The sequence below is a fragment of the Dysidea avara genome, chromosome 1, assembly GCF_963678975.1.
Source record: "Dysidea avara chromosome 1, odDysAvar1.4, whole genome shotgun sequence".
Lineage (NCBI taxonomy): Eukaryota > Metazoa > Porifera > Demospongiae > Dictyoceratida > Dysideidae > Dysidea > Dysidea avara.
In genome coordinates this window covers 35,174,913-35,196,032 of record NC_089272.1, presented here as the reverse complement: position 1 = coordinate 35,196,032, position 21,120 = coordinate 35,174,913, and the positions used below count along the sequence as shown (strand labels likewise).

The 21,120-nt window shown below is 36.8% G+C and overlaps 1 protein-coding gene across 3 annotated transcripts in view; it reads left to right on the top strand.

The window, feature by feature from the left end:
- Positions 1 to 2,034: 2,034 nt before the first annotated feature.
- Positions 2,035 to 21,120, top strand: part of LOC136263155 (uncharacterized) — a 31,917-nt gene continuing 12,831 nt past the window's right edge. For 2 of the 3 annotated variants that reach the window (XM_066057668.1, XM_066057661.1), the window contains exons 1-4: positions 2,035 to 2,089; positions 7,250 to 7,319; positions 9,683 to 11,002; positions 15,965 to 16,002. In XM_066057668.1, the coding sequence (XP_065913740.1) occupies positions 2,084 to 2,089; positions 7,250 to 7,319; positions 9,683 to 11,002; positions 15,965 to 16,002 (1,434 nt within the window). In that variant the 5' untranslated portion in view covers positions 2,035 to 2,083. The remainder of the gene's footprint in view (positions 2,090 to 7,249; positions 7,320 to 9,682; positions 11,003 to 15,964; positions 16,003 to 21,120) is intronic. The other variant, XM_066057676.1, reaches the window with a different exon arrangement.

The following is a 21,120-nucleotide window of genomic DNA, read 5'->3' as shown; positions in this document are numbered from 1 at the left end:
ATAACGTTCTTATAATTGCATATAACTGTATGAAATTTTCCATGAGTGAAACTACAGTATCTGGCTACATTGTGATATAACGAGCAACTTAATCAGTACAAGGATTCAAGTGTTATAATATTTCCGCGAGCATGTAAACTGTGTGGAAAGGGTACCTTTTTGCAAATCCAGTCACATAATTATGTTACAGTAACAATTTATTGATACATATCATATTTCCTTGTAATGCTTTTCCTGGCTATCAGCAGTTTTGACCTGGCCTATAAATGAATAGAGCCATTATATGAGATCGGGCATTTATTTTGGGTAGGTCCAAGTCACACCCAGCATTCAATCAAATTCAAGTCCAAGTAGAACATCATGATTTGTAATGGTAAGCATTAAAAACCTTTATACAGACTATAAACTAGTGCAGTCAAGGCCTAGAATGATTGGAAACCAATTGTATGATATATGCCTGCATGCATACAAACTTGTAAGGACTACTCAGTACTTAATCCTCAGGGGACTTTAAACTTAATAAGGACACGAAAAATTTGGAATTTTCAACTAGAGTAGGGATCATAGCATGTCAAAAAAAGAACTGAAACAAGCTGGAGTCCAGGAGTAGTGCACAATATTAAATCTAAAACAATAAGAAGTGTTATAATATAATTATAATATAATATATCCCTGCTGTGCATTTCCATTATGGTATCTTGAGCGCAGTAGGAATATTGCATAGCAAATAGGAGGCAGAAGGAAAGATTTTAAAGTAAAAATTTGTTGCTATTTTTTGCAAAATTGGCATGGCTATTATGCAGCTATATATATTTAAATTTGCATGGTTGCTATGGCAAATGCTTACATCTATCCAGCAGGTGGAATATTGCTTTAATATAAACTATAGACCATTTTGGAAACTTTACCTTGCTGTCTACTGGACTACAATTGACTATTTGTGATTGTCATGGTAGCACTGTTTAATTAGAATGTGAATGTCATGATAGGTTCTCCAATGGATTTTCTTTTGCACATGTTGCCATTTTCTACCCATCTGTTGTAAAAGTGAAACCTGTCAACACTTTAGCATCAATTTAATTTGTTTTCGTTGGATAGAGGAGGCTTATACTTGTGTAATCGTACCCAAGATACAGTGCCTTTAGAACAAGGGTTATGATAAATAACATAACTTTTTTTTGTACTATCACTGTGATCAAAAGCAATACAATATAATTTACACAAAACAAAATTCAGTCACAAAACTAATGTAGTCAATCCAGCCTTGACTGAATTCGTCAACACTGATAGACAAAAACTTCCTGCAGAAGAGCAAGAACCTCTCACACATCTGATGGCAGGACACAACAGTGTGACAACAAAGCCGCCCCATCACAATAGCATACTGTATGCTTCAGACCACTTCTCACACAGCTACACAGCAAGGAAGAAAAAGTATTTATAAAAAGCACAAGATTCATCATTTAGCTATCCATTCAGTTCTGTTGTAGACAAAATTAAAGGTGTGAATGAGCCATGTTCTACGTACCTCCTGTATCCTTTTCACGTCTTCTCTAAATCCCCGTAGGAGTTGGTGAATGATTACTAGGAGTTGAAAAACAAGGAGTAGACAAATGTCTCTCTCCCCATGCAGAAGTCATTAACATTTGATGAGACCGGAGGAATTCCACTTACCCCATTGGCCATAGGTTGCTGTACAACTATTTTACACACAGTAACATTAACTTGACTGGGCCTGCGAAAATAGGGCATGTGGGCACATAAAATTAACCTAAACTTTCATGACTCATGACTTTATGGTATCATGCTTATCTATGACCATACATGATTGCAATTTTCAGTGGCCCTTGTTAAATATTTAATCGGTTATGTGATATACAGATATTCTATTCCTGTACTGAGAGGTAAGCGGTTTTGTGCCGGGGTGAAGTTTGTGCCTATTTTCGCAGGCCCGGTTGATCTGTAAGTTGAACCCGTGACCCCGTAATTAAACGAATTCTGGGAAATACCAATCATATTTCACTTTCAGTATATGGTTTTCGTATTGTGGATTGCTCGCTGCAGATAGCTCATAGCTAACGCAATGAACGTAAGTTCTAGATTGATTGTACGCTTGTGCTAACTGTAGGGTTCAGTATTTACTGCCAGTCACATGATAAGTCGAGCTAGCTAGCTATATCCGACATTCAGTACTTTCGTCTACAGACCACGTGCGATGTCAGGCATGTTCCTGTGAAAAGTTGGATTTTCACAGGAGTAGCTATTCTGCTGAACCATAGATAATTAACGAGAAATAATTAACGAGGGAGATTGGCAACCACCTCATTCTCTCCTTGTACTTTCTCCGTATATACACAACAATTAGTTTACAGAATTATCGCGATCGAATTATACGAGAAAGGGTATCACCGGTCAGTAGCACGTTGCTTCACCACCAAGGCGAGCGCTCTGGGGAAAAGTGAAAGGACGAACATCCTTTAGTCACACCTATGTAATAGGCCAAGCAAATTTGATTAATTGTTTCTCTTCCCCACCCTCATTTTTTACCGGTTTTTACTCTTTTCACCACTTTCATGGCGTAATATTAAGCTCAAACGCATCCAGACTTCCTACTGTGGTTGCTCTCTCTCTCTCTCTCTGACTTTAGGGCACGCGTCTAGTAGTTGCTGCGAGTACGAGGGGTCCGACACTTCGGAAATGAAGAGCGTACGAGATTCCAGATTTCTACCATGATTTCTGATTTCCACGTTGATTTCTGCTGACTTCCACCCACGCAAGCTATAGCTTACGGAATATCTTCTCCAATTTACAGAGAAACACGGAAGTTAGATGCTTGATTTCTGCAGGGAGCGTACGAGATTTCACAAAGTGTCGGACTCCTCGCGCGAGTAGTCCACTTTAGTGGACACGTATAGTAGTTGCCACGAGTAGTATACTTTAGGGGATGCGACAAGTAGTATTAGCGTTAGGGTTAGGGTTCACTTTCGGTTTCTTCTTCACCTTTAGGGTTAGGTTCTTCCGAGGGGTAGGTAACGACCTGAAATTTCGTAGATCACCTCTGAAATCATTTCTGAAAGATGACATATTGCCTGAAATTTGTGCAGTTTTAAAATTGAAATTTGACAATCGAAAAGATGTAACAAAAATTAACAGAATTTTACTTAGTCTATAATTTACGGATTTACTAATTTTAGAATTACTGAATTTTACGGAGATGCTTGAACTGAAATTTGTCTTGAAAGATGAAATATGGGTAGTCATATTTCTGAAAGATGCAGTCATCTTTGAAATTTCGTAGACAATTTTAGCTCGTTACCTACCCCTTGGGTTCTCCTTACTATGTACTAAGTAACTTATCGTAATTGTATATATTTTTATAGTTTATTATTGTAATTGTACATATGTATATAATTAAGTAACTTGTCATAATTGTACATACTTATATAGTTAAGTAATTATAACTAATTGAAATTGTACACATGTAATTGCACATCAGCATTATACCCCTGGAGGGTCCTGCTGATTAACAATAAATAATAATAATAATAATAATAATACAGCTTACTTCTTGAGACACATTTATATAAGATAGAAAAGAAAGGCCAGAAGCAAGGGAGCTAGCAGCAGTAGCACATCTGGTAGCATACTGGGCTATCACACTGGTTGTCCCAGGTTTGAACCTGGATCAGGATTACATTTTTTTCCGTTTTGGTTACCTTATTTGTCTAAGTTTTATAGGGACATGAAATAGGGTGAAAAGAGTGATACCCATTTTTTTTTTACTCCACCACCTCAAATTTCATGATTGCAGATATTTGTCATGTGCGCATGTAATTTGATGCTGGGAAGACTGGCCATTGTTGTACAGCACAGGATCTAGGAATTGTATTACTGCTCAACAAAGGCAGTAAAACGTAAGCATTAGCTTATAGAAATCTTAGCTAACATATAGGCCTGGCAAACTTGATTACTTGTTGCAAAAATTCGGATTTCCATATGGGTGGGAGGTCGTTTTTCAGTATTTATTATTAAAGAAAATACTCCAAATCAAGCTGTCTGCTACTATAAAGGTTAGCTAAAGCCTTTTAAAACTAGTACTTATGTTTTACCACAGTTTTGACGTGCAAGTGACATTTGCTGTGCTGTAAAAATGATATCCAGCCTTCTTAGCATCAAAATACGTGTGCATGTGATTGATAACAGCAATAATGAAATTAGAGGCAGTGGGGTAAAAGGGATGTGGGAAGTGGGAAGTAGTGAGAAACAATTATTTAAGTTTGCCTGGCCTTATAATAATAATAGATAACCTGTTGATAATTTCTTCAATAATGAGTGATAATACGCCCATGTACAAATTTCAAAATATGTGGATGAGAAACAAGTATTCTAGTTTTCCTGCCTTAGGGTCCGCAATCTGAAAAATCAACTTTTACAAATCAATCCCCCTACCGTTGCAGTGGGATGTTCATTGTAGTATTCCATAGCTAGGTCCACCATGAAACCAGAGACACAATTGTTGTCTTCACAGAAATATCAATTTTAGTATCTCGCAAAATGCAAAATTTGTTTTTAAAATTGTTCCACTCAAAGGACCAGATAAAACTTCCTACTTAGCTAAGTATTATCTAGAGTTATTGTAGTTAAGAAGTACACACAGTAATAAGCAAATTAAAATTATTCACTGGGTTCCAGGCACAAGGTTAAAATTAGAAAACAGAACACAAATTTTTGAAGTCAAGCCACCCTACCTGCCAAGACAACTCCTCCTCATAGTGATGTGATAAGGTTGGATGCATAGTCTATTTAAGCTGTTAGTCTGGAAAGGATCTGACACTTCTCACCATCTGGGCTAAAAGCATCAAAATTTTCATGCATCATTTCATGGGATTCTCTCAATGGTGCCAAAGTCCTTTCCAGTACTTCTGATGCCACACTAGTCACCCAATTTTGTATGATAAATGATGGTCCAAAACGTTTGGTACTAGTAGCAGTTGGTGTTTTTGTAATTTCATATGATGTACACCAGCAGCTCCACCTAGCTCGAATTGAAAATGAAAGATATTGTGCTTTGTCAGTTTGTTTTGGGATATTTTACAACATGATGGTGATGTAGGGTGATCTACTAAAGATTTGAAACTGCTGTGGAGCATGAGAGGGGAAGTCAAATTTGGACGATTTAGCTGCCTCCTGTGATCATAGCCTTATAACTACACATGGAAGCTGTGAATGAAATAATAATTGAGAACCGCTGCTATCAAACGTCCAGGGACATTTTTTACCATAGTTATAGTCAATAATTGACCACTGTTGTGGCTGCAGAAGCACTGGAAACGGCTAAAAAGTGTGATCTAATTTTTTAATGCTGCAGAAGATTTTGACACTTGGTGAGAAGCCTCAAATATTTTCCAGATTAACAGCATAGACAGACCATGCATCCAACTATATCGAAACACTATAAGGAAGAGTTTGCTGATTGGTAGGGAAGCTTGAAATCAAATATTTGTATTTCTTTGTTAGTTTTGTAGAAAGCAACCCTGTGCCAGGCACCCAGCAACTCTTTGCTCAGTGTACTTTTTAACTACAACTGTTACAACTCTGGATATGATCTGGCTAAGAAGCAAGTTTCATCTGGTCCTTTGCATGGAGCACAGAAATTTTAAAATAAATTTTTCATCGCATCAGATACTAAAATGATACTTCTGCGAAGACAATAATCATGCCTCTGGTTTCATGGTGGATTTAGCAATGGGATACTACAATAAACATTCTTGAATAGTAGGGGGGTCAATTTGTAAAAGCTGATTTTTTCAGATTGCGGACCCTACATAATATGTTAAACTCAGCCTCAGGTAGCTGTGATATTTTGTGCGTAATTATTGTTGCCTAACAGACCTGGTCTCAGGTGAAAGAGACAGAGTTAGCAAGTAGCCAGCTGGTTAGTACACTTTATAAGATGCTGAAGACATTGTTTTTCAAAACCAGCTAAAGATGCACGTGGGGCAACTTTTTTGTTGCTTGATTGGGAAAGAAAACCTGAAAACTTGTCAGTGACCATGGAGAATATATTTTGTTTTGATTTACAATGGTTCAAATTGACATACTCTAAAAATGCAGTTAGCCATTCTAATAGAACAGTCAAATGTGACCCGGTCTGCGAAAAGGGCTCTTATAGCCTTTCCAATTATCCATGTTTGGCTAATCGTAACTCCTAATCTACTAACGCTATCACCATGTAATTACACCCACAGCTACTGCCAGGTTAGGGTTGTTGAGTGACCAAATTGTAGGCTTGTACCGTATTCACCAGTCAAGTTATGGGTTACCATATATATGCAATTGGAAAGGCTATAAGAGCCCTTTTCGCAGACCGGGTCACAAATTTATATTTCTCAAAACTGGAAGTTGCAGTAACAATGTGGTGAAAATGGTCTAAAATCCTATCACTCAGACTGTTAAAATGTGAAAAATTTCCTGGGGGCATTCCGTAACACCACCTCTCCTCTAGAATCACATTCATGTCTATTGCATGCTTCCAACTTAACATTGCCCCACCCCTTTAACTGTTTGGCCTGCTCCATGCCTGCAGCAGTGGCAAATTTTAGGATTTTAAAAAGGGTTCCTGAAAATTATAGATTTATATATAAAAAGGCATCTGAGGACATGGATGCTTCCAGAAAACTTGAGATCAAGACACATGGTAGTGTGTCATGTGGCCAAAGAATCCGGCATGCCACACCATGTGTAGTACAAATTTGGAAACTAATCACCAAAATTCCTGGAGCTGCTCATGATGGAGTCAGTAGCTACAGGGTTTAACTAAGCACTGATTTTACCAGTAAAATCTGACCTGTAATTTATTCACAGATAACAGCTACTGTGTAGCCTATGATTAGAGTGCCATGCTCTGAAAATCCTATGAATATTGTGTAGTGGCCTATGTTATCAGGTTCATGCCAACTTATTATATATAACCACATGGGTCCATTTGATATCTCAAATGAAATTGTCTTTGTTGAATGTCTAGTGTTATTTATGCACCTTGTGTTACAAGAAAAAAGTGAAGTACTTTCTACTTTTAGCAGCCCTGCATTAAATTTCATTGTTTACTGGTGATTTTCCAAATGTCTGTCACAATTGCATACAGTATCTAATGTGTGACATCGTGTGTCAATTATATTATGTCCCATGAGTCAGATTCAGCTGTTGACCACTGTTATGTATACACGTATGTTAACCTTGTCACATGTAGCTTAGCAGATTGATGCAGCTAATACTGCTGGGGAGTTTACTGGCAATAATAAATCATGCTGAATGTCAAGGTTAGTGCTGTTTTTACACATGCATAACTTTAATAGCTGCCATGCTATTATGTAACTGTGCGTTCTTTTCTAAATCACTGATGATGATGTTATAACTGGTTGATTTATTATGTAAACAAGTTATTGTAGGTTGCATGATGTCACTTATAGGTTTCTGATCTAGCCAGCTTCCTAAATTTAACTAACTAATCAGAAATGATTGATTGAATGTTCACTAGTATATCTGCAGGTGTAGGCAACCTTACTTGTTTCTTTCTATGATCCCTAATCAAACTAATTATTTTATATTACATGTATATACTGTAGTCAACTACTTATTCATAAATGCATACCACCACAAAGGTTACTATCACCAAGGTGTGAAATCCATATTCCATGTTTTTGTTTATGTATGGATTCCAAGGAAACTGACCACAGATATAGCAAAAAGGAATTTTTTTTCACACTTCCTTGTTGACGTTGTTAATTTTAGTTGGTTGCCTGAGTAACTAAGCTGGTAATAGAATAGCTAATTCAAGCACAAGTAGTTTTATAAAAGTAAGTCCATGTCCAGGTGTAATTTATTCTGAGCAAACTAGACAAGTTAATATTGAGCATGATCAATCAAAAATAAAAGAATGGCTACAGGTGGAGGCTCATGTGCATTTTCGAGTGTATGCATATACACCCAGGTGTGTAAGTAATAAGCAAGCTTCGAGGTACAAAAAATAGACCTTCATTCCAAAAATGGAGGTTGTTTACAGGTTGTATTGAAGGTCTGGTGTTCTTACATGTTAAAACTATTTTTGTTGTGTTTACTTAAATTGGGTGTGGCCTAACCCTAAAACCTCTGAATGAGTGTTTGTGTATGTGCTGTACAGTGGTTATATCAGCCCTGTAAAGGAGAAAGTGCTTCAACCTGAATGGTGGACATGACCAGTCACAGAAACACTACAAGTGCCTGCTAAAGTATCTGCTTGAGAAAAACTGTTCATAAAATTAGCAATCAACTAGTATGGCTGTGTGCATCAAACATCACCACAGTGGCAGACCCAGACAAGGGGAATTCCACTTTGAGGCATGCCACTACAGCCATTTGTCTAGCTTGCTGTGGTATATCAGAATTTTGAAATTGACAGACAATGTTTTTTTCTTAGATAAATCTCACCATTCTGGGGTTCTACAGAAAGACCTGAAGCCTTAACAAAGCATTTATAAACATCATTCTATTATTTTTAAAGGTGCTTAACACACTTGACTGGAGAAGTAGTTTTAGGTGATTCCCAAAGAGAGGCCATTTACAGTGAATGAGATTTGCTTGGTCAGTAGAATATCTTTCAAATGGTTCACCCAAAAGTGGTCAAAGCTTTTCCAAAATGGGGATTCCATGGCACCCTTGTAACTCCCTAGAACTGCCTCTGCAGTACCATTTATTGCATCACCAAGGTCAAATTCTAGCCTTTTTCATTGATGTTTCAGTTACATACATAGCACTCATCATAGTTGGTTGTACATTGCTAACTGTAAAGAGCAGCAATATTGTAGGTTAATAGTTTGCCATCATTATGCGTACACATATTGCAGTATACTTGTTTGAATTTCTCAAATGTAATTTCAACCACATAATATGCTATTGTTCACAAATGAAAGTAGACTAGTGTTCATTAGTTGCGATCAGACCTGTGAAAGCAGGGCATGTGTATTGGCATATGAAATTTGCCCTGACTTTTGTGACTCACAACCTTTTATGACATCACGCTATGGCTACATGATTTTTAGCCCTTATTAAACATTCAATTAGCTTCATAATACAAGCTACAGAGTGGAGATAATTTATCCCAGTATTGAAATATGGCCTGTTATGTGATTAAGTGTAGTTTGTCACACATGCCTGCAAACCCAGTTGCAGTACTTATGCATAATTTTGGTCTAGATAATTATGTATAGATATGATGTATGCTAATTATACCAGTTGCAGTACATACTAAAGGCCATGACATATTTATCTTATGATTCACAGATGCGATGCATCAGTGTTTTGGCAAATTAAAAAAATAAATGCAAAATAAATAATGTGTTCTCTTTAAAAAACTGCAAATATGGCTGTAGACCCTTAAATATTGTGCAAGTAGTAAGAGATGTAATAGCTAAGGGAAGGAAAATGGAGCTCTCTTACTTTATTTCAGAAGAACTTTAACACACCTGCACTTGTATATAAATATTGAGATACTCTAATAGAGCAGTCAGTTGCAGCTGAAATGATATACATTTTTGTTTGTTTTTTGACCTACCCAGTCACTACTACAGCATAGAGGGCAAACACTCCATGAAACATAAGATAAATTTGGTATGGCCAAAGGTTTATATTTTTATTATTTACACAGAATGTAGTGCAAATGATGCAGAATTCTATTTGGGATTAATTCCAAATCTTGAAGCTCAGAGTTCTGTTCTTTTACTGACAAATGAACCTGAAGTCGTAAATTATACAATCGATGCACCAGTTACAGGATACCACTTTGAGGGTAGTTTCAATGGTAGTGTGTTTTTGAATTTACCTGTTAATCTTACTGGAATATCACGTTCTTACCCAAATGCGTATCAAAATGACTACAAGGAAGGAATCTACATAAAAACTAGTAGTGAAAAAGTGACTTTGATAGGTCAAATGAACAGCGACAACAATATTTTCAACACTGGGACATTTTTGTCTCTATTCAAAGTGGATTTAAGCCTTGAAGAATATGTGTATTATGCAGTATCTATCATGGGTGATTTTTTAAGTGCTGATACTTCAGTAGTATTAGTTGGCACAGGAGATGAAACAATGTTTACTTTGACAGTTCCAGTAAATGCTAGCATTAAGATTAACAACACTGCTAACTGGACTTCACTTACTGAAGGAATAGTTTACTCTTATCAGATTAATAGACTAGATATCGTATACATTACTGCTTCAGAAGCAGGTACAGATATGACAGGGACAAAAGTTGTTGCTAATAAAGCAATGTCTGTGTTCAGTGGACATGAATGTGGATCAATACCAACTGTTGTGGCATTTTGTGATTTTCTAGTGGAACAAATGTTGCCAACCGAATTGTGGGGTGAGGTATACTATTTTGCTCCCTTAATTGGTCAAGATAGATACACTATTAAAATAATTGCAGCTGAAAATGACACGGATTGTCAATTGTACTGTAGTACCACACAAAGAAACTATTCCTTAGATGCTGGTGACTATAGCATTGCAACATTAACTAATCTGGACTTTTGTGTGATTCATTCAACTAAAAAAATTTTGGTAGTTCAGTTTAGCAATTATTATCTTGAAGATTACGAGGGAGGTCCAATGATGACACTAGTACCACCTGCTAGTCATTATACCAACATAATTACATCATCCACTATCCAACTCTTTTTTGATTTATATGATCACCACATTAATATCATTGTGTTTCCAGAATATCATCAACCTGAAGCAATCTTTTTAACAGCTGGAGGCATGAACAGTTCACTTGTATCATATAATTGGATCCCTATTGTAAGAAACAATATCACTGAAGCTTATGCTACACAAATTAATGTGACACAAGGACTGATTCAATTACGTCATTCTAATAATAGAGCTCTAATGAATGCTATAGTGTATGGATTTGATTTTGTTCGAGGATATGGCCACCCTGGCTGGTTGAAGAGTTGTACAGGTACCACATATACACATTGTATTTCATTAATGCAAAATTTGTAGTTTAGAAATCAATCCTTACTGTGCTTACATGTACTATTTATTACTGTGCCTGCAGTTGTAGGTGACCTTCCTTGTTTCATTACTTTCTATTCTATAGGTAGAACATGATCCCTAATTGAATATACTAGTATACTGAAACTTACAACAGAGAACCAAGTGATAAAAAGTAGTGGGACAATACATAAATGTGACCCAGTCTGACAAAACCGGGCTTATCGCCTATTTAAAAGTATCGAGAAATGCCGGTTTTAAGCATTTAGTGTGTTGTAGCTTGCTAATGGTTGAAGCTATGTGTACCAAATTTTCACACGTTTTACACCAATTCCTTACCTTCCAGAGCATCCACTGTGCAAGTAGCCAACAACTAAGTTTCCCGCCATTTTAGATAGTTTTTAAACCGAGGTTGACTGTATCAGGCGAGCTGCAAATTGGGTGGGAGGCGGGGGCCCTGGAAGGCAGGCAAGATGGTGTTCAAAAATTGAAAGGAAGGCCAAGGGATGAATTAGGCCAAGTTTTGAGCTATTGAGATCTCAAAACTGGCTAAAATGAAAGGAAATTCACAGCAGAGGTAGTTATTCAACACCACAGAGCTGTGCCGCCACATACAGTCATTCACAGGCTGACCACAGCTCCATTAAGGCCCCACGCCACACGTACGGATCGCCACTGGGCTCGGGAAAAGCAGCCAGCAAAACCAGACCACTCAAGTCTAGCTGATTTTAAATGTGGAATTAGACACTTTATTATGTAGCTGTGTGTCCTGGGTGAAAAATCGAATCTGCTGACATGGGCGATAAGACCGGTTTTCTCAGACTGGGTCACAAATGATGGTATTACAGCATAGCTCAGTGGGAAAATGTCTGCATTTGCATGTTGTAACAATTACTGTTTTGTTCAGTGCCAAAGTAGGGAATTGTAGGGATTTTCCCTCCAAGCTATGCTGTAATACCATCATTCATCTCTTGTTTCACTACTTTTATCATTTGGATCCCTACTTAATTTTTATTAGAGTATCTTAAGTCAGCCTTTCACGTATGAGAGGGTGTGTCACTATTTCATATTTTTCACTGTGCTAGCATTATGAATACAGCTAGACTAATAACAAGGGGATGTGATCATCATGATAGGGTAAATAGATTGTTAAGAGGTGCTCATTCGTTATCAACCAACCAGGAATAATCAACCAAGATCATTAATGTGTGTGGCCTTGAACCTATCATGAAGTTACAGCTATCTACCAAGCATAAGTGCTTTAAATAAGTGTGTGGCATCTGAATATGCTGCTCAAGGAAAGTGTTGATATAGAAAATTAACACTTTGATATGGTTTCATTGCATGAAGAAGACGACAACCAGTCTGATTGAAGATAAAAGAAAAGATGAGGCACACAGGGCATACACTCATTGGAACCTAAAAAGTACATGCCACTGGTAAGTTTATTATTGTGGCATAAAGTGGTGGCAGTGCACTGCTTCATTTGATCTCCAGCCTTGCAACTGCGGTCAGGCTGGCAAGCAGGCTGGCAGAAAAAAAATCAGATTTCAGTAATTTTTTTTTAAAATTTTATATTCAGCCACCTGTAAGTGTTTTCTTGTTTAATGTTGTTAGATGGAGTAATATTATTCCATAAAAAATGATTATCATTATTCTTTATTTGCAGTTATGTTCAGCCTGTCAACAGCAGAACAGTATAATAAGTGCCTCTGCAATCACTCCAGATCGTACTATGAAAAATATGGACCATAATTCATGATAGTTAGCAGAGACAAGTCATTACATACCATTACAGAGTTGAGGTAGTTACGTACTTCAGAAAAGTAACTAATTACTTGTTACTTTAATCTGATGTAATTTACTTTTTAAAATATAACTAAGTATCTATTTATTTTCATAAATAAATTATGCTTGTTTGTTAACTTTTGTAACATGATTATTTTCCCCAAATATACTTTAGCAAAGGAATAAGAGAACTATACATATGTATGTGTACTTTCTGAAAATAATAATTCTGTTGCCATTTCAGCACAGTTTCAATTGTTACCTACTTTTGTTACTGAAGCTGAATCATGAAGAACAGTACACAGAAAGTGTCTACTTAATGCGGCTGTAGCACAAAAATTGAAGTGTTCTTGCTTTTAAAGCATAAGTACCTATAGTTACAATGTAACTATTGTAATTGTAACCTGGTTACTTTTCAGAGAGTTACTCCTAGTTACAAGTTACAAAGCTTGTAATTAGTTATATTACTAGTTACTTTTAAAATAACTGATTTTACATAACTTGTAGTTACAAAAGTAACTAGTTGCCCCAACTCTGATTACAAATTCACACTTTCATGGAGCAAAAAAGTAATAAATGGGATACAAAGGAGGACAAAGGTACACGTGTAAGCCCATGATACATGCATGATATGTATTAGTGCAGTATGTCAAAAAGCACCTGTCAGGCTGCAGCAATGTCTAACAGTAAAAATGTCAAGTCTGTAGCCCTGTATATCCATTATTGAATTACAATATAGCAGCACATTTAACACAGATTTAACCTTTGGTGACTTTTATGGCCATTATTGCACTGAAAATTGATCATTTTTGTCTTTTGCCTCGTTTGGGGCATTAATTAACTTGTTAAAACATGGTATCAACTAAAAGGTTTTGATGAACAAAAATAACTTGAATTTTATTTGAAGCTAATACAGTAGGTGATACATTCTGAAGTTATGATTACTTTTATTAGTTGCAAACTTCTTTGAATTTACCTGCCCTAGGGGTGTAAATTACCCATGGGTAGGTAATAAAATTTGTGGGTAATACTCAGTACTGGGACAGAATATTTGCATACTGTAACTTGCATCATAACGTCAATTAAATGCTTACTAATAGCTAAAAATTGCATTGCCATAGCATAATGATACAAAAAGTTATGACTGATGAAAGTGTGAAAAAGTAGTCAAAAATCATGTGTCCACATGCCCTATTTTTGCAGACCCAGTCACAATTATTTATCACAATTCCTAAGAGCACAACACAAATTTCTGTGACTGCAGCTTTCCATGAAAATAAAATTGGCAAAGGTCTTATTTCAATTACTTGATACTGTACGTGTTGGAAGAGGATAAGCATTGTTAAACACTGATATACATGGTAACCACATTTACAAAGACATTTTGGACTCCTGTCATTGGTGACGAATTTACTTGCATTATAGAATGTGCGCTGCACAATGTGCCCGGCACAACGACTCAACAGTAATGGGGGATTTACTGCACACCATCTTAAGATATGCAGTTTGTTCTTGTTCCATGGTAGTACAATAATATGTAGAGTTACTGGACAAAAAGAAAACATGTGAGATAAAATCAACACAAATTTTACTGCGGTTAACCACTATGAAGTATTTGCAGTAAAAACCTAAAGACCATTAAAGGCCACTAACAATGGCCAAATGCTTTTCATTTGCCTCTGATTTTGCCAACTTGCATGACAATAATGAATGTGGGATCCTAGGAAACACACCACAACCTACACCATAGAGTATGTACCTTTTTAGAGTTTCAGCCAACCTCTATTGATTGAATCTCTTTTTTTTCCATTGTTGCCATTGTTTTCCTTCATAGAGAATAGACACAGTGGTATTAGACACTTCTTAATTAGGATGTTTCATTGTTGGAAAATTAATTATCTACATATGGATACCTACCGTACTGTATAAAAACCATTTATTAATAAGAAACAGAAAAAAGCATTATGGTTATCCCTTTGTTGTGCGGCAGCACCATCAGCTTGTGGTGAAAACTACAATCAATATACATACTCCAACAAGGCGGCAAACGTTATTACAATAGCTGGAGTAAATCTGATTCTACATTGATACATTAATATAGATAAACACACTCAGTCAGTTGAGAATTATTAAAGTAGTGCCCTTTTAATACTTTACACTGACTAGCACAAAAAATCTTTTAGTTACATACCTGTATAATCAATGTCATCTCACACTACTGCAAACTGATTGTTGAGGGATGAGGATTCAGTCACACTTAGAGAGAAAATCACTGACCGTATATTGTATTAGAACCATTTAAATACATGACTATATGGTAATTACAATAAAATACGTTAATACGAAAAACACAGAATAATTTGTACATGTGTGTCTATGTATCTTTACACATGTATGTACATCTTTTGATATGTACTTCCTCACAATTATTATTTGTAAATACTCCATCCAACTTGCATATTCTAAAATTACCTCTCATCAGTCAGCTGTGTATTACTTTCTGTATACTCCATGCATTAATCTATATACATGTATAGTGCTATTATTTGGCTGTACGTATATGATGGGAAATTCATAGAAAATTTTGTAAGCATAGACAATACCATATACTCTACCCAGAACTACTTTTAGTGATAAGAAGGGAAAAGAAATTGTTTGCCTAAAGAATAAAGAATGATCTCTGGGAAGAATTCTTAATCAACTTTAACCCTAATTTTACAGTACATCTTTCATACTGTTTGTCCCTGTTATCGATGTTCAGCCATTCCAGCTTCAACAAACTTCCACACTTTCAACAAAATTAACTATGATCAATGACTCAACACAATTAACTTGTAAATCACTCATGCACGTACCATATGTACGTATATCTGTTTTTCAGGCTACAGGATCGTTGAGTCCTGTAGACCTTCAACTTTTATGCTGTGAAGTTTCAATAAATAAATATTAATGTATGATTTGCTTAATTCCAATTAAGGGTAATGAAGCTATGTACTAGTGTGTGGAGAATTATAATTATATTGTTCTTCTTGTTAATGACACATAATGTGACATACCAATTTCCTTGATCACACTACACACTATGTTATGTGTCTTGACACAGTAGATGTTGGATTAACCCATTTGCATCTCTTCTCAGATGTATGCCAGTCAAATATACACACTTGTGAATTTGAGGTATGGTAACACTACTACATGTGGCCCAGTCTGACAAAACCAGTCTTATAGCATGACTGGTTTTGTAAGACCAGGTTACATATTTTGTATGTACGCATACATAATTCTGTACATGTTTACTATACTATACCAAAACACCCAAGCTGTGATAAAGAGTGTGGCCATCCAAAAAGGCCAGGATGAAAAAGGTTTTGAAATCAAAGGTGGTGACCAAGAAATGGCTATTATGATGCTAATGCTAATCATTTTTAATGACCACCCATCATTATTTATTTTATTAAAAAATGATTGGCATTAACATCATTGCAGCTATTTCTTGACTACTTTTTATTTCCCAACTTTTCATCCTGGCTTTTTTGGAGAACCACACCCCTTTTTCACAACTTGGCTGTTTTGGTATAGATGTCACTTCTTTTTGTAATTGCAAACTCCAATCCAGCTTTGAGGCTTCCTTTTAATTTTTCTTTACTATAGGAATTGTTGAAAAAGAAAAAGGGTATGGTGTACAACTACAGTATGTGTCTATTTTATAATTTGAAACTGAATAAAATGATTATCATGCCCTTGCTCAGGGTGTTTGTATAGCTGAACTATCTACAGGGTGACTTTTACATGGCTGAATGCTCTACAGGGTGAATTGATTGTAGCTGAACTCTCTACATGGTGGCTTGATTGTAGCTGATCTTTCTACAGGGTGACTTGTAATATAGCTGAACTCTACAGGGTGACTCATTGATAGCTGAAATTTCTACAGGGTGACTTTGTTACTAAACTCCCTACAGGGTAACTTGTTTATGGCTGGACTCTCTACAGGGTGCAGGTGATCAGGGTGACTTATTCATAGCTGAAAATTCTACAGGGTCTGACCAAAATGGGCACATCCACATAAATACAAATAGCTGGTGACTGAAAGAGCTGAAATCTGGTGCAGCCAAGAATGAAGTCAATATGATTAACAATATTATTTTTTTACAAAAATCTAATGTAGCAAGACTACACATGTCAATGAAAAGGATCATTGTTAAATTTTCATACGTATAGTTAGTTGTATTAACATTCATTCTTGGATATCAGCTCTTTTAGTCATGTACCAGTTACTTTTACGTGGATGCACCTGTTTTGTACAGCCAAGCTGTTTTTGTATGGGTACAAAAACTATAAAATTTCAAGAGAATACAGTAATTATGAAAATTGACATAAATGTACTGGTATGAAATCTTCTCATCATGGATACTGCAATCACTCTAAAGTCAGCTTTTTTAAGTTGCTGCTAACTTCTTTGTAACAACAGTTGGATAATGAAAAGTCTACAATAGTATTTCAGATCTATTTCTCCTGAAGGCAATTCCTCTAGACTGCCAAGAATTGCATTCATGTCTATGCTTTATTGTGTAACGTTCATTGGTCATATGCCTACAGCAACAAGTACGTATGTAATTTCATCCATACTTTGTACTTCAAAATTAATTATATACATTACATAATATCCTTGTGTGTAGTTATAATGGTTTGCATCCTGACAGTACATATCACTAGTGTATAAAGTACAGTTCACACCTTAACTGTACTATATGGATAATAGAGAGGACTTTTTTGTTTCACTTTGCCAATGTAATATCATATCTAATCCAAAACAGCCAAGCTGTAAAAAAAGAGTGCGGCCCTGAGAAAGGCTATGGTGGAAAAAGATGTGAAATCCAAGGTGGCGGCCAAGAAATGGCTGTGATGGTAGGTTAATGGTAAAAATTTTAATAATGACAATTCAAGTGAATTTTGTGCCAAGACCAAGCGGCACCAAATTCACTGAATTGTTGTTATTAAAATTTTTACCATTAACCTACCATCACAGCCATTTCTTGGCCGCCACCTTGGATTTCACATCTTTTTTCACCATAGCCTTTCTCAGGGCCGCACTCTTTTTTTACAGCTTGGCTGTTTTGGATTAGATTTCACTTCTTTTTGCATTTGTATACCCCAAAGCCGGCCTATGGCCGGCTTTAGGGCTTTTTAACCTTTCATTTTTTTCTTTACTACAGGAAGAAGAAAAGATGAAGCAGGGTGATTTCTTTGTAGCTGACCTCTCTGCAAGGTGATCCTTTTAGCTGATCCTTCTACCGGATAACTTGTTTGTAGCTGAACTCTCTACAGGGTGATTTGTTTGTAGCTGAACTCTCTACAAGGTAACTTCTTCTAGCTGATCTTTCTACAGGGTGATTTGTTTGTAGCTGAATTCTCTACAGGGCGATTTGTTTGCAGCTAAACTGCTGAACTCTCTACAATGTAACTTCTTCTAGCTAAACTCTCTACGGGTGGCTTGTTTCTAGCTGATCTCTCTACAGGGTGACTTGTTTGTAGCTGAACTCTCTACAAGGTGATTTGTTTGTAGCTGAACTCTCTACAAGGTAACTTCTTCTAGCTGATCTTTCTACAGGGTGATTTGTTTGTAGCTGAATTCTCTACAGGGCGATTTGTTTGCAGCTAAACTCTCTACATGGTAGTTTCTTTGTAGCTGAACTCTCTACAATGTAACTTCTTCTAGCTGAACTCTCTACAGGATGACTTGTTTCTAGCTGATCTCTCTACAGGGTGACTTATTTGTAGCTGAACTCTCTACAGGGTGATTTGTTTGTAGCTGAACTCTCTAGCTGATCTTTCTACAGGGTGATTTGTTTGTAGCTGAATTCTCTACAGGGCAATTTGTTTGCAGCTGAACTCTCTAAATGGTAGTTTCTTTGTAGCTGAACTCTCTACAGTGTAACTTATTCTAGCTGAACTTTCTACGGGTAGCTTGTTTCTAGTTGATTTCTCTACAGGGTAACTTGTTTCTAGCTGAACTCTCTACAGGGTGATTTCTTTGTAGCTGAAATCTCTACAATGTAACTTCTTCTAGATGAACTCTCTACAGGGTGACTTATTTGCAGCTGAACTCTCTACAGGGTGATTTGTTTGTAGCTGAACTCTCTACAAGGTAACTTCTTCTAGCTGACCTTTCTACAGGGTGATTTGTTTGTAGCTGAATTCTCTACAGGGCGATTTGTTTGCAGCTGAACTCTCTACATGGTAGCTTCTTTGTAGCTGAACTCTCTACAATGTAACTTCTTCTAGCTGAACTCTCTACGGGTGGCTTGTTTCTAGCTGATCTCTCTACAGGGTGACTTGTTTGTAGCTGAACTATCTACAGGGTGATTTGTTTGTAGCTGAACTCTCTACAAGGTAACTTCTTCTAGCTGACCTTTCTACAGGGTGATTTGTTTGTAGCTGAATTCTCTACATGGTAGTTTCTTTGTAGCTGAACTCTCTACAATGTAACTTCTTCTAGCTGAACTCTCTACAGGATGACTTGTTTCTAGCTGATCTCTCTACAGGGTGACTTGTTTGTAGCTAAACTGTCTACAGGGTGATTTGTTTGTAGCTGAACTCTCTACAAGGTAACTTCTTCTAGCTGAACTCTCTACAGGATGACTTGTTTCTAGCTGATCTCTCTACATGGTGACTTGTTTGTAGCTGAACTCTCTACAGGGTGATTTGTTTGTAGCTGAACTCTCTACAAGGTAACTTCTTCTAGCTGAACTCTCTACATAGTGACTTGTTTGTAGCTGAACTTTCTACAATATAACTTCTTCTAGCTGAACTCTCTACGGGTGGCTTGTTTCTAGCTGATCTCTCTACAGGGTGACTTGTTTCTAGCTGAACTCTCTACAGGGTGATTTGTTTGTAGCTGAACTCTCTACAAGGTAACTTCTTCTAGCTGACCTTTCTACAGGGTGATTTGTTTCTAGCTGAATTCTCTACATGGTAGTTTCTTTGTAGCTGAACTCTCTACAATGTAACTTCTTCTAGCTGAACTCTCTACAGGATGACTTGTTTCTAGCTGATCTCTCTACAGGGTGACTTATTTGTAGCTGAACTCTCTACAGGGTGATTTGTTTGTAGCTGAACTCTCTACAAAGTAACTTCTTCTAGCTGAACTCTCTACGGGTGGCTTGTTTCTAGTTGAACTCTCTACAGGGTGATTTGTTTGTAGCTGAACTCTCTACAAGGTAACTTCTTCTAGCTGACCTTTCTACAGGGTAATTTGTTTGCAGCTGAATTCTCTACAGGGCGATTTGTTTGTAGCTGAACTCTCTATATGGTAGTTTCTTTGTAGCTGAACTCTCTACAGGGTGATTTGTTTGTAGCTGAACTCTCTACAAGGTAACGTCTTCTAGCTGATCTTTCTACAGGGTGATTTGTTTGTAGCTGAATTCTCTACAGGGTGATTTATTTGCAGCTGAACTCTCTACATGGTAGTTTCTTTGTAGCTGAACTATCTACATGGTAGTTTCTTTGTAGCTGAACTCTCTACAATGTAACTCCTTCTAGCTGAACTCTCTACATGGTGACTTATTTGTAGCTGAACTCTCTACAGGGTGATTTGTTTATAGCTGAACTCTCTACAAGGTGACTTCTTCTAGCTGACCTTTCTACAGGGTGATTTGTTTGTAGCTGAATTCTCTACAGGGCGATTTGTTTGCAGCTGAACTCTCTACATGGTAGCTTCTTTGTAGCTGAACTCTCTACAATGTAACTTCTTCTAGCTGAACTCTCTACGGGTGGCTTGTTTCTAGCTGATCTCTCTACAGGGTGACTTGTTTGTAGCTGAACTCTCTACAGGGTGATTTTTTTGTAGCTGAACTCTCTACAAGGTAACTTCTTCTAGCTGACCTTTCTACAGGGTGATTTGTTTGTAGCTGAATTCTCTACATGGTAGTTTCTTTGTAGCTGAACTCTCTACAATGTAACTTCTTCTAGCTGAACTCTCTACAGGATGACTTGTTTCTAGCTGATCTCTCTACAGGGTGACTTGTTTGTAGCTGAACTATCTACAGGGTGATTTGTTTGTAGCTGAACTCTCTGCAAGGTAACTTCTTCTTGCTGATCTTTTTACAGGGTAATTTGTTTGTAGCTGAATTCTCTACAGGGCGATTTGTTTGCAGCTGAACTCTCTACATGGTAGTTTCTTTGTAGCTGAACTCTCTACAATGTGACTTCTTCTAGCTGAACTCTCTACAGGATGACTTGTTTCTAACTGAACTCTCTACAGTGTGATCTGTTAATAGCGGAACTTTCTAATGGGTG